Source organism: Entelurus aequoreus, linkage group LG03 (assembly GCF_033978785.1).
Source record: "Entelurus aequoreus isolate RoL-2023_Sb linkage group LG03, RoL_Eaeq_v1.1, whole genome shotgun sequence".
In the NCBI taxonomy this organism is placed as follows: Eukaryota; Metazoa; Chordata; class Actinopteri; order Syngnathiformes; family Syngnathidae; genus Entelurus; species Entelurus aequoreus.
The window spans coordinates 75758573-75773491 of NC_084733.1; the positions used below are offsets into that span (position 1 = coordinate 75758573).

A 14919-nucleotide genomic window follows, 5' to 3' on the forward strand; every position below is an offset into this window, starting at 1 on the left:
TTTAAAATTTCCCGGGAAATATCCGGCTGAAACGTCGCGGTATGATGACGTATGCGCGTGATGAAGTCAGAGTAACGGAAGTTATGGTACCCCGTAGAATCCTATACAAAAAGCTCTGTTTTCATTTCATAATTCCTCAGTATTCTGGACATCTTTTGCAATTTGTTTAATGAACAATGAAGGCTGCAAAGAAGACAGTTGTAGGTGGGATCGGTGTATTAGCAGCGGACTACAGCAACACAACCAGGAGGACTTTGTTGGAGCGCTAGCCGCGCTAGCCGCCGACCTCACCTTGACTTCCTACGTCTCCGGGCCGCCAAACGCATCGGGTGAAGTCCTTCGTCCTTCTGCCGATCGCTGGAACGCAGGTGAGCACGGGTGTTGATGAGCAAATGAGGGCTGGCTGGCGTAGGTGGAGAGCTAATGTTTTTAGCATAGCTCTGTGCGGTCCGGTTGCTAAGTTAGCTTCAATGGCGTCGTTAGCACAGCATTGTTAACCTTCGCCAGCCTGGAAAGCATTAACCATGTATTTACATGTCCACGGTTTAATAGTATTGTTGATTTTCTATCTATCCTTCCAGTCAGGGGTTTATTTTTTTTGTTTCTATATGCAGTTAAAACATGATGCTATCACGTTAGCTCGTAGCTAAAGCATTTCGCCGATGTATTGTCGTGGAGATAAAAGGCACTGAATGTCCATTTCGCGTTCTCGACTCTCATTTTCAAGAGGATATAGTATCCGAGGTGGTTTAAAATACAAATCCGTGATCCAAAATAGAAAAAGGAGAGTGTGGAATCCAATGAGCCAGCTTGTACCTAAGTTACGGTCAGAGCGAAAAAAGATACGTCCATCACTGCCTCTCAAGTCCTTCACTGTAACGTTCCTCATCTACGAATCTTTCATCCTCGCTCAAATTAATGGGGTAATCATCACTTTCTCGGTCCGAATCTCTCTCGCTCCATTGTAAACAATGGGGAATTGTGAGGAATACTAGCTCCTGTGACGTCACGCTACTTCCGGTACAGGCAAGGCTTTTTTTTAATCAGCGAGCAAAAGTTGTGAAATTTATCGTCGATTTCCTCTACTAAATACTTTCAGCAAAAATATGGTAATATCGCGAAATGATCAAGTATGACACATAGAATGGATCTGCTATTCCCGTTTAAATAAAAAAAAATCATTTCAGTAGGCCTTTTTAAGTATACTTAGTACGTCAACATTTTTTACATGTATTTAAATGATAAGTATACTTACTATGTCAGTATGTTAAAAAAAATTACCATCAGTATTAAAGTGATAAGCATACTTACTATGTCACAATGTTAAAAATTGCAGTTAAGCAAGTATACTTAATATGTCAGGATTTTAAAAAGTACCATTTAATTAAGTATACTTACTATGTCAGGATTTTAAAAAGTAGCATGTACTGTATTTTTATTTTAAGTATACTTACTATGTCAGGATGTTAAAGTAGCATGTACTGTAATATTGTGTTAAGTATACTTAATATATCAGGATGTTAAAAGTAGCATTTACAGTATTATTGTAAGTATTTAAGTGATAAGTATACTTATTATGTCAATATGTTAAAAAAAATACCATCTATCATTTAGTATTAAAGTGATAGGTATATTTACTATGTCACAATGTTAAAAAAAGAAGTAATTAAGTGAGTATACTTACTATGTCCGGATCTTTAAAAAGTAGCATGTATCAGTAAGTATCATTGTGTTAAATATACTTACTATGTCAGGATTTTAAAAAGTGGCGTGTACAGTACTTTGTTTTAAGCACTCCATGTCATGTTTTAAAAAGCAGCATGTACAGTATTATTGTGTTAAGTATATTTATGTCAAGATGTTAAAAAGTAGAATCTAAGAAGTACTATGGTGTTAAGTATACTTACTATATCAGTATGTTAAAAAGTAGAGTTTACAGTATTATGGCGTTATGTATACATACTATGTCAGCATGTGAATATTGTGATACGTATACTTACAATGTCAGCATGTTAAAAAGTAGAATTTATACTATTGTGTTGAGTATACTTACTACATCAGCATTTTTTAAAAAAAAGTTTATTTAAATAAGTATACTTACTATGTCAATATGTTAAACTATGATCTATCAGTTGGTATTAAAGTTATAAATATACTTACTATGTCACAATGCTACAAAAATAGCATTTAAGCAAGTAGCATGTACTGTATTTTTATTTTAAGTATACTTACTATGTCAGCATGTTAAAGTAGCATGTACTGTAATATTGTGTTAAGTATACTTATTATGTCAGGATGTTAAAAGTAGCATTTACAGTAATACTGTGTTAAGTATTTAAGTGATAAGTAAGATGTTAAAAAGTAGAATCTAAGGTACTATGGTGTCAAGTATACTTACTATATCAGGATGTTAAAAAGTACCATTTACTTATTATGGCGTTATGTACACTTACTACGTCAGCATGTGAAAAATTAGCAAGTACAGTATTATTGTATTAAGTTTACTTACAGTGTCAGCATGTTGAAAAGTAGCATTTACATTATTATTGTGCTGAGTATACCTAATGTGTCAGCATGTGATTGTGTACGTATACTTATTATATCAGCATGTTATTGAGTTAAGTGTACTTACTATGTCAGGACGTTATTGAGTTAAGTGTACTTACTATGTCAGGACGTTATTGAGTTAAGTGTACTTACTATGTCAGGATGTAGTGAAGTCATGTTGAACGACTCTTTTAAATCTGCTGCTGGTGTTCCTGGATCCACCCTAAAAATGTAAAAAAAAAATATATATATATATATATATATATATATATATATATATATATATATATATATATATATATACACTACCGTTCAAAAGTTTGGGGTCACCCAAACAATTTTGTGGAATAGCCTTCATTTCTAAGAACAAGAATAGACTGTCGAGTTTCAGATGAAAGTTCTCTTATTCTGGCCATTTTGAGCGTTTAATTGACCCCACAAATGTGATGCTCCAGAAACTCAATCTGCTCAAAGGAAGGTCAGTTTTGTAGCTTCTGTAACGAGCTAAACTGTTTTCAGATGTGTGAACATGATTGCACAAGGGTTTTCTCATCATCAATTAGCCTTCTGAGCCAATGAGCAAACACATTGTACCATTATCACTGGAGTGATAGTTGCTGGAAATGGGCCTCTATACACCTATGTAGATATTGCACCAAAAACCAGACATTTGCAGCTAGAATAGTCATTTACCACACTAGCAATGTATAGAGTGTATTTCTTTAAAGTTAAGACTAGTTTAAAGTTATCTTCATTGAAAAGTACAGTGCTTTTCCTTCAAAAATAAGGACATTTCAATGTGACCCCAAACTTTTGAACGGTAGTGTATATATAAATTGTTTGAACTTTTTGGGCCAAATGTCTAATATATGTGACAATAATTCGCCATTTCCTGAAGGAATAGTGTGGAACATAGTCGTGTAATTACCTCTCCGTCTCCATGGGGTTCCAGCCGTGCAGGGGACAGTTGGGGAAGCTTTTCCTGCTGAATGTCTTCTTGAAGCGGTCTGACTGCAGGAAGAACCTTCTGGAAGCTTCCATGACGCCATCCACCTGGACGGGACACGACACTTTAACAATGGAAACATCCGCGCTCGCGTCGTCTCACCTCCGCCTGCGTGATGCCGGTGTTGTCCAGGAAGACGAAGCCCACTCGGGTAAAAGCTTCTTTCACGTCCCTGTCCAGGCGGTCCAAGTCTGCGGGACAAATGTCCTCCACGTCGAGGGCGAAGGCGCTGAAGTCCACAACAGGGAAGCTCATTGTTTCGAATTTCTTCTTTTTTCCCCGAAAAACTTGTGTCGGTGAAGAACAGTTAGGAGCACTTTCTAAAAAGACCGTGACGTGACACTCTCCCGACCATTGGAAAGTGGCATCAGCTGTGTTCGTCCTTTTGGGTGTCAGCCATGTTGACGTTTTCACACTACTTTATGAACTTTAACATGGATTTACAAGAGTCTTTCATGTTTGACCCTCAACTGAGTAAATCAAAGCTGCTGTTTGTCGTGTTTCGTTAGAGCGGCGATCAAAAGTGTGAACCCGCCCCCTTCTTGGCTAAAACCATGGAATTTAGGCCCTTCCGCGGTGGAAACAGATGTCGCCACGTCACATGAGTGATGTCTGGACTCTGGTGCAATTTATGGCGGCCATTGAAACATTTTGTAAATCCTCTAGTGCATGGGTGTCAAACTCTGGCCCGCGGGCCAAACTTGTCCCGCCGTGTAATTTCACTTGGCCCCTGAAGCGATATATTAACACTAGAGCTGGCCCGCCGATTATATACAGGGGCGGTGCCGCGGTAACACCGCATTCACCGCTAATTCTCATACTTGCCAACCCTCCCAACTTTCAGTGCCCCTCCCGAAAACCATCAAGTCTGCTTTTCATCCAGTCCAACAAGTGCTGGCCCGGTCACATAATATGTGCGGTTTCTGCACGCACACACAAGTGAATGCAACGCATACTTTTTCAACAGCCATACAGGTTACACAGAGGGTGAGCGTATAAATAACTGTAACACTGTTACAAATATGCGCCACACTGTGAACCCACACCATACACATTTCGGGAGAACATCCGCACAGTAACACAACAGAACAAATACCCAGAACCCTTTGCATCACTAACTCTTCCGGGACGCTACAAGGTGTATGTGTGTGTGTGTGTGGGGGGGGGGGGGGGGCGGAAGAGTTAGTGCTGCAAAGGGTTCTGTGTATTTTTTATGTTGTGTTACGGTGCGGATGTTCTCCCGAAATGTGTTTGTCATTCTTGTTTGGTGTGGGTTCACAGTGTGGCGTATATTTCTAAAAGTGTTAAAGTTGTTTTTTACGGGCACCCTCAGTGTAACCTGTATCGCTGTTGATCAAGTATGCATTGCATTCACGTGTGTGTGCGTACAGAAGGCGCACATATCTTGTGACTGGGCCGGCACGTTGTTAGAATGGATGAAAAGCGGACGTGACGACAGCTCGTAGAGGACGTTAAATTAAGGCAGTGCCTTTAAGGCACGCCCCCAAGACTGTGGTCCACCCCCACCAACAACCGGGCCGCGGACCGATTGGTACCAGGCCGAACAAGAAAAAAAAAGAAGTTTTATTTTATTTATTTTTTTGATTAAATCAACATAAAAAACACAATATATACATTATATATCAATATTGATCAATACAGTCTGCAGGGATACAGTCCGTAAGCACACATGATTGTATTTCTTTATGACAAAAAAAAAATTAAAAAATGTCCCCCGGTCCGTGGGACATATTTTCAAGCGTTGACCGGTCCGCAGCTACAAAAAGGTTGGGGACCACTGGACTACGAGATATAATGACTGATGAACACCTTCGTTCGATAATGAAGGTTGCCTCAGCTCAAAGCCTGAGCCCCGACATTAATGAACTAGCATCCAAGAAAAGGTGCCAGGTCTGTCTTTGGCACATCAGATTAGATCAGTGTGTTGCAAACTGAGCAGTTTAAAGTCCCGAATGGTTGGTTTATTCATTGTTATTTTATTTTCTAATTTATTAGCCTGTGGAAAAAGTTAATGTTGATATTTACCTCAGAAGACTGCAAATAGAGAAGAGGCGTTCAATTTTTATTTAAATTGTATTTGATATGCCATTGATATTTTTTAATTATTATTATTATTATTTGAAACTGGATTTTGCATGTCACTATAAAGTTATATAAGCCTTGCTTGTTCAATATTCAATGCAAAACTTGTTTGGGTCCCTATTAAAAGGTTAATTTGTTCAACCTTGGCCCGCGGCTTTGTTCAGTTTTACATTTTGGCCCACTCTGTATTTGAGTTTGACACCCCTGCTCTAGTGCGAGAAGTCCTCTTAAGTGGGCGAGCATTTGCCGTGGGCATTGCCGTGATTGACAGTCGTGAGAGCCAATCACAGACAAGTTTGCGTTCGGTTTTTTGGATTGATTGATTGAAACTTTTATTAGTAGATTGCACAGTACAGTACATATTCCGTACAATTGACCACTAAATGGTTACACCCGAATACGTTTTTCAACTTGATTAAGTCGGGGTCCACGTGAAACAATTCATGGTACGAGCGGGAAGTGTTTTACAATGTATCAACTTATGACGGCAATATTGCATGAACAGCACGTTTATTAATGTTTGGGTAGATTATCGTCTAAACCCAAAACCAGTGAAGTTGGCACGTTGTGTAAATCGTAAATAATAACAGAATACATCCATCCATTTTCTACTGCTTGTCCCTTTTTGGGGTCGCAGGGGCGCTGGAGCCTATCTCAGCTGCATCCGGGCGGAAGGCAGGGTACACCCTGGACAAGTCGCCACCTCATCACAGGGCCAACACAGATAGACGGACAACATTCACACTCACATTCACACACTAGGGCCAATTTAGTGTTGGCAATCAACCTATCCCCAGGTGCATGTCTTTGGAGGTGGGAGGAAGCCGGAGTACCCGGAGGGAACCCACGCAGTCACTGGGAGAACATGCAAACTCCACACAGAAAGATCCCGAGCCTGGGATTGAACTCAGGACTACTCAGGACCTTCATATTGTGAGGCACATGCACTAATCCCTGTTTCACCGTGCTGCCCTAACAGAATACAATGATTTGCAAATCATTTTCAACTTATATTCAATTGAATAGACTGTATAAAGACAGTATATTTAATGTTCAAACTGAGAAACTCAATTTTTGATTGCAAATAATCATTCATTTAGAATTTAATGGCAGCAACACATTGCAAAAAAGTTGGCACAGGGGCATTTTTACCACTGTGTTACATAGCCTTTCCTTTTAACATTACTCGGTAAATGTTTGAGAACTGAGGAGACCAATTTTTGAAGCTTTTCAGGTAGAATTATTTCCCATTCTTGCTTGATGTACAGCGTAAGTTGTTCAACAGTCCGGGGTCTCCGTTGTGGTATTTTACGCTTCATAATGCGCCACACATTTTCAATGGGAGACAGGTCTGGACTACAGGCAGGCCAGTCTAGTACCCGCACTCTTTTACTACGAAGCCACGTAACACGTGCAGAATGTGGCTTGGCATTGTCATGCTGAAATAAGCAGGGACGTCCATGATAAAGACGTTGCTTGGATGGCAACATATGTTGCTCCAAAACCTGTATGTACCTTTCAGCATTAATGGTGCCTTCACAGACGTGTAAGTTACCCATGCCTTGGGCACTAATACACCCCCATACCATCACAGATGCTGGCTTTTGAACTTTGCGCCACTTACAGTCCGGATGGTTCTTTTCCTCTTTGGTCCGGAGAACACGACGTCCACAGTTTCCAAAAACAATTTGAAATGTGGACTCGTCAGACCACGGAACACTTTTCCACATTGCATCAGTCCATCTTAGATGAGATCGGGCCCAGTGAAGCCGGCGGCGTTTCTGGGTGTTGTTGATAAATGGCTTTCGCTTTGCATAGTAGAGTTTTAAATTGCACTTACAGATGTAGCGACAAACTGTAGTTACTGACAGTGGTTTTCTGAAGTGTTCCTGAGCCCATGTGGTGATATCCTTTACACACTGATGTCGCTTTTTGATGCGGTACCTCCTCAGGAATCGAAGGTCACGGGCATTCAATGTTGGTTTTCGGCCTTGCCACTTACGTGCAGTGATTTCTCCAGATTCTCTGAACCTTTTGATATTACGGACCGTGGATGGTGAAATCCCTAAATCCCTTGCAAAAGCTTGTTGAGAAATGTTGTTCTTAAACTGTTTGACAATTTGCTCACGCTTTTGTTCACAAAGTGGTGACCCCTGCCCCATCCTTGTTTGTGAATGACTGAGCATTTCATGGAATCTACTTTTATACCCAATCATGGCACCCACCTGTTCCCAATTAGCCTGTTCACCTGTGGGATGTTCCAAATAAGTGTTTGATGAGCATTCCTCAACTTTCTCAGTCTTTTTTGCCACTTGTGCCAGCTATTTTGAAACATGTTGCAGGCATCAAATTCCAAATGAGCTAATATTTGCACAAAATAACAAAGTTTACCAGTTCGAACGTTAAGTATCTTGTCTTTGCATCTATTCAATTGAATATAAGTTGAAAAGGATTTGCAAATCATTGTATTCTGTTTTTATTTACGATCTTCACAACGTGCTAACTTCACTGGTTTTGTACTACGTAAGACAAGAACACATGTTTTTCTTCCCCTAGAGGGGGGGGGGGTTACCCACATATGCGGTCCTCTCCAAGGTTTCTCATAGTCATTCACATTGACGTCCCACTGGGGTGAGTTTTCCTTGCCCGTATGTGGGCTCTGTACAGAGGATGTCGTTGTGGCTTGTACAGCCCTTTGAGACACTTGTGATTTAGGGCTATATAAATAAACATTGATTGATTGATTGATTGATTTTTGTATGCATTCTAATTGGTAAAATACTGCAAATACGAGGTGGCTAACAAAGTAGTAAGCTATTCCGCCCATAAAAAACCGCCAACAATACTGCATTTACATCTCGTGATCTGAATATTAACCTTTTAGCGATATTGTTATTATAAGTGCTAACACCGTCAAATTATTTTTAGCAGCGCCGTGATCACAGAGTAGCTTAGGCTGCTATATTGACATACTGAGCCACTGCATCGCCTCTGAGTTGGTGAAAGTACTAGGATAGTAGAAGTTTGTGGACATAAACCGAGAAGTTGGTCAGCTTTGACATCCAACAAGGCGAAAAAGGCATCTTGTTGTAAAATTAGCAAAAAAAATTAGTTGGTATGCGAACAGTTAACATACATCACTTTAAGGCATCTTGAAAGGCAGACATTGTACAGTAAGTGATTGTTTTATTATGTGTGTTGTCTCTCATGAAGTCTGCAGTAAGTACACTGCAAATGATCTTCCAATTGCCAAGATTTAAAATTGTATTTCTAGAAATGTCCCTAGTTTTAAAAGCTGTTTACTAATTTTTAGATATGATAACTTAATTTTAGCATCCATGATTAGATTTTGTCTATTTTAGTTTAGAAATGTTAGAATTGACAAAATAACTATTCAAGTAAGATATTTTAGTTTTTCACACATAGAAAATCTTGTTTAAAGATTCTGCAGCATCCAGAGAAATTATTTATTTAAGAATTGCAATTAGAATAACTTTTTTTTTCCAGAATAAAATACTTATTTCTATCTTAAAATTCCTGCTAATTTCTAGACATACAAATCTTAATCAAGAATGTCTTATCTAGTACAATTAATGAGCTGCGTGGACAGGTAATTTCACTCGTTTTTAGTATTTCTTTTTCTTCAAATCTAGTATTTATTTTATATTTAGTCAGCTCTTTTTTGCAGTGCAGTAATCAGGGATGTTGTTGAAGGAAAAAGCGTGTTTAAAATGATAAAAAAAACATAAATACATTTTATTATGAATGTTACTACATTACATATACACTTACAGCATGTATATAAGACCTTGATGGAGGTTTTTTTTTAAAGCGCTTCATTGGCAGAATAAAGCAACTCCCTTTGTGCCATTGTTAGCTGACTTTTGCTAGTGTTTATTTACCAGTTAGAATGCGTAAAAAAGAAAAACATGTGTTCTTGTTTTACATAAGGATTGTGAATGACAGCAAAATTCCCCCAAAAAGTGCACTTACCCTTTAAGGTTACATAAAACACCAATAACCAATTCATAAAATCACAAGTTGATTTAATCTTATTGTAAATTTTGCCGATACATTCTGAAAAATCTGTGGACAGGTAACAAGCGCACACAAAAAAACGTGAAATCCTGGAATTCTTCATCTTGATCTACTTTGATTTTCAAAACCGCATCTCATAAATTCTGAACTTTAGGTTTTTTTGTAAGGATTTAAGTAAACATTGTGTTGTTGCAGCTGTTAGAGTCCGTAAGATGCCGAAACAAAAATCACGTATTGTTGAAAAAAAATATTTCAACCAGTGAGTGTCCCTAAATGAATGAACTGCTAAGGGGTCGACCATCCCTGGTTTTCTTTCGGAGCGCATTATAGCAAGGACATCTGGTTCTGCTTCTAAACTGCTCCATTTTTAGGTATACTAGAAATAAATGCCTCACTATATCAAAAAGGCTGTATCTGAATATTTTCCACTACTGAGAACCTAAATAATCCTCAGAATTTCCGGAAAACCATTAGCGTATTTTTCGGACTATAAGGCGCACTTCGAATCTTTTCATTTTCTTAAAAATCGACAGTGCGCCTTATAACCTGGTGCGCCTAATGTACACATTAATTCTGGTTGTGCTTACCGACCAACCTTGAAGCAATTTTATTTGGTACAAGATGTAATGATAAGTGTGACCAGTAGCTGGCAGTCACACATGACGCCTGTTCACTAGCAAGTTCCCGTAAACAAGCAACAGCAAAACGTTGATGTTTCATTGAGAATATAGAACATTACACGCGGTGCTCAAAAATCTGTCAAAATGTTTTAAGCTACGAAGCCGCACCGCTTGATGGATTGTTGGAGCATTACGGCTACCATAGTTAGACGTACTGTGCTTCAACATACCAGTATTATTATGTTGTGTGTGTATAAGGACCTCAAAATGGCACCTATTAAGAGACATCTCAGGGCGCTCAATCGTTCGCACCTGGACTGCTTGGTTTGTCTTGGAAGACATTCAGCCGCTCATCTCAGTAGGCTTCATCAATTCGTGCTCATAGACTTAAATTGGTTAGCTCTAGTCTAAGCGGTTGGTGCCAAAACCCCAACTATTTATAGTCAAAAAAGCAGGAGGGTGTGCCTGGGCAAGGATGGTTCCACCCTATCGTAGTGAGAAAAAACACTGCACATTTCCACGTTCAGTTCACTCTTGATACATCTCAACTTTGCGGTGAAAAAGGGCGTACGCTAGGTTTTTGTACGTATGCACACTTGTTACACGAGCCCCTTCTGATTCGTAACAATTCTTGGTGATATTTCAATCAAAACCAAAGAGATTCCATCTGTTTGGAAATCCGCTTTTGTTCTGCTTTTATTCAAAGGCGGCAATCCAGTAATCTTACCCAACCACATCGAACTGATCACTAATGTCAAAAATATGTTGTGTCTTGATAGAGAATAATTAAAAGCTTCTCCATTCTAATAATAAAATCACAGTCAGGCTTTAGATGGGGTAAAGCAGAGTCTAATGACAGCTGCAACGAAGGTGATAACTGATATTAACACTTAACAAAAGACAATACTGCACTTATCATTTTATTGACCTAACATAGTATTTTCGCTATACTATTTAACAAATTAAACACTTATTTGTGCTGGATTGTTGGAGGAGGCATTTTCTCAAGTTCTTTGTAATATAGACTCTTAAACTTCAGACTTGTCCACAAGGGGGTGCTGCAGGGCTCTGTGTTCGGACCTCTGAGTTATTGTTTATATGAAATACAAATACAAAATATGCGAAATATTACTAATGTTGAAATAAATACCAATTAAATTATTAGTATTTATGATGTACTCCAATCGTATTAATAGCAGTTAAATAGTTTAAAATGCAACATTCAGTGTAATTTGTTTTACCATATTCATTCATCATGAAACGTTAAGGGCGTTGAACATTAAATGAATATTGTGCTCAAGTCAGGTAATTGTCATGCTGGGTACATCCATGCCTGTCTTAACTTTAGTAATGCATGTGTCTCCAGTGTTCTGTTAGCATGCAGCATTTTATTTTGAAGTAATAAAAAATTGCAAGTTAAATAAAATGCTTATAAAGGGTAGCATTTATTAAAATAAACAGCGTGTGACATATTAATGCACACTTTCGAGATGTAATATTCATGGCTAATAACTCAATTTCTGTATAATAATTCATGTTTTAACGTCCATCTGCGTGATATTGCAGGTGTACAACTTCAAACAGCTTTGTACACAAAATCTTGAGGAACTTTAAGTTACATTTATTATCTTTTACTTTCAAAACATTGAATGTTTTTCATCAACTTAAATACATTTCAGTTTTTATTATTTTCGTATGTTTTTTTTTGTTTCTGTGCTGTTGTCAAGGTAACCTCGGCCTTAGGTCCTCTTTACAGTCACAATCAAAAGTTTACATACACTTGTAAAGAACAAAATGTCATGAAGTTTGGTTCTTTTATGAATTTATTATGGGTCTACTGAAAATGTGACCAAATCTGCTGGGTCAAAAGTATACATACAGCAATGTTAATATTTGGTTACATGTCCCTTGGCAAGTTTCACTGCAATTTTGTTTACTAATATTGGGTGCCACTTTTATGACTAACTACACTCCTCCACAAAATAGATAAAACAGCTGCGATGAATTTATATATTACTTAAAACAAAAATGGTTTTGTTTAATACAATTCTACCCAAACGTTTAATAAAGTCAAATACAAAAAAGGCAACAATAGAAGTATCCAACACTTCTCTTTTCTAAAATAAATCTGTACAGCAGATATATATGATTAATTACATACATATCCCTGTACTGCAGAGTTCATGTTATTTTTGTTGTAAGTGGGCCAAATAATGTTTATTAATTAATCTAATATGAATTAGTGCTGTTAACTTGTTATGTCCATTTTGTGGACATTATAAAACATGGCCAAGCACCATACATAATTTGAAATTAATCATATATAAATCCATTACAGTGCATGATGGGTTATTTGCAAAACATTTCCTCCAAACCTCCAAACCTTTGGCGCATTTTAGCTGCTTGATGTTTCTGATTGGTTACAAAACTTTTAGGAGGTCGTCATGGAAGTAAACAAGGAAGGAGTCGACCTTTCACATACTCTTAATATTCAATGTTTTATCGTTTATACTTCATATTGCATTGTCCTCAGGATCTGGTGTGTGTGTGTGTGTGTGTGTGTGTGTGTGTGTGTGTGTGTGTGTGTGTGTGTGGGGGGGGGGGGTTGTTAAAGTTGAAGTAGTTTAAGTTATGTGTTGTTAAGTTTGTTATAGCTTGTTTTAATCAATGCAACCTGAAGTGTTATTTTGGTACAAATGGTACAAAAGTGTAGTTATGTTTGTATTTGTGAATGCCTGTCTATATACTAGCGTAGGGGCGATTATACGAAAATAGGGCTTTATCGCAGTTTGTGCTGTATTTTTATATGTTTGGCAAACAAACTTCCTCATTTTGGTATTGAATTAATATACAGACATAAAGCATTGCGATAACGTGTGAAAATGTGTAAAAACAGCTGTGTAAACGTAATGAAAAAAATCCAAAAAACAACTACTGAAGTTAGTGTAGTGATTCCAATATCACATTTATTTAGATCAGGGGTGTCAAACTCATTTTAGATCGGGGGCCACATGAAGTGGGCTGAACAGGTAAAATCACGACACGATAACTTAAAAATAAAGACAAGTTCAGATTGTTAAAAAATACAACAAGCACATTCAGAAATATGTGCAAGTTATAACGTTGTTGGTTTTTTTACACTTAATAGTATTCTATCTTTATTTGTCGTTATTTATACTTTCTGAATGAAATATGTGACAATGTTCATCCGTCAGGTCATTGGTGTTAATTTTACAATCTATCAAGATAAAAAAATAATATCAAAATCAAATTACAGGATGTTATTTATGTAGTTTGCTCATTTTCCTTGACGGGTGCACTAAGATGTGAAGTGAAGTTAATTATATTTATATAGCGCTTTTCTCTAGTGACTCAAAGCGCTTTACATTGTGATACCCAATATCTAAGTTACATTTTTAAACCAGTGTGGGTGGCACTGGGAGCAGGTGGGTAAAGTGTCTTGCCCAAGATCATGTGGTTTATTGGTTTTTAACATATTAAGTTAAGTTAAAGTGCCAATGATTGTCACTCACACACCAGGTGTGGCAAAATTATTCTCTGCATTTGACCCATCACCCTTGATCACCACCTGGGAGGTGATCAAAGGTGGCCGCGCCCGGGAATCATTTTGGTTATTTAACCCCCAATTCCAACCCTTGATGCTGAGTGCCAAGCAGGGATATAACGGGTCCTATTTTTATAGTCTTTGGTATGAACTCACAACCTACCGACACTCTAACCACTATAGGCCACTGAGTACATATGTAGCATAATCTACAAAGATACAAATAATTGCTATTGCGACATCTAGTGGACACATTTACAACAGCAGTTTCTTTCATTTAATACTTTTGGCTAATTTTTATACCTAGCAAACTCTGTTGGCGGGCCTGATCCGACCCGCAGGCCATATGTTTGACACCCCTGATTTAGATGCTTCTTTAATTACAATACACATATTTAATATAAGCACACTAACATCAGAACTGTATAAATATAGATATTGTATATTGTATTAAATATGTATATAATATATTAATATGTATACGTGTATATAACCCATATATGTAAAGCAGGGGTGTCCAAAGTGCGGCCCGAAGGCCATTTGCGGCCCGCAGCTAATTGTTTACCGGCCCGCCACACATTCTGGAGAGGCTATTGCAAAAATAAAAAAGAACATTAAAAAAAGTGGAATGAGGTGAAATCTAACGAGAAAAAGTTGCAATGTTGACACAAAGCTGCCATGCAGGCTGTTTTTTTTTCTTTTGTCTTTCTTTATTTTTTTGCTATTGCTCAAAAAAAAAAAAAGACAAAAAAATCCATGTTATAATGAATTATTTTCAAAGCTCCAATTAGTTCAAATATTTCCCTTTAAAATGTTTCATGTGGTAAATATTGCATATATTGTGTAGTTGCCATATAAAAACAACGTTTTCTTTGACAAAAGAGCATAAAACAAACAAAATGATAGTTTAAACGTAAAATCGACAGATATATCTGAAGTTGATCTCGTAACTTAAGTGTTGAAAGTATTAAAAAAAAAAAAACTAATAAAAATATATCACTTTATGAGTGGGGCACCTTTTGGATCCCAAATATATTTTA

At 37.6% G+C, this 14919-nt stretch overlaps 1 protein-coding gene across 1 annotated transcript in view; it reads right to left on the minus strand.

Moving 5' to 3' along the window:
- Positions 1 to 4178, minus strand: part of LOC133645788 (uncharacterized) — a 7350-nt gene extending 3172 nt beyond the window's left edge. Inside the window, exons 1-3 of the mRNA XM_062040663.1 lie at positions 3656 to 4178; positions 3476 to 3600; positions 2701 to 2770 (exon numbers count right to left, since the gene is read on the minus strand). Of these exons, the coding sequence (XP_061896647.1) occupies positions 2701 to 2770; positions 3476 to 3600; positions 3656 to 3808 (348 nt within the window). The 5' untranslated portion in view covers positions 3809 to 4178. The remainder of the gene's footprint in view (positions 1 to 2700; positions 2771 to 3475; positions 3601 to 3655) is intronic.
- Between the last annotated feature and the right edge of the window lie 10741 nt (positions 4179 to 14919).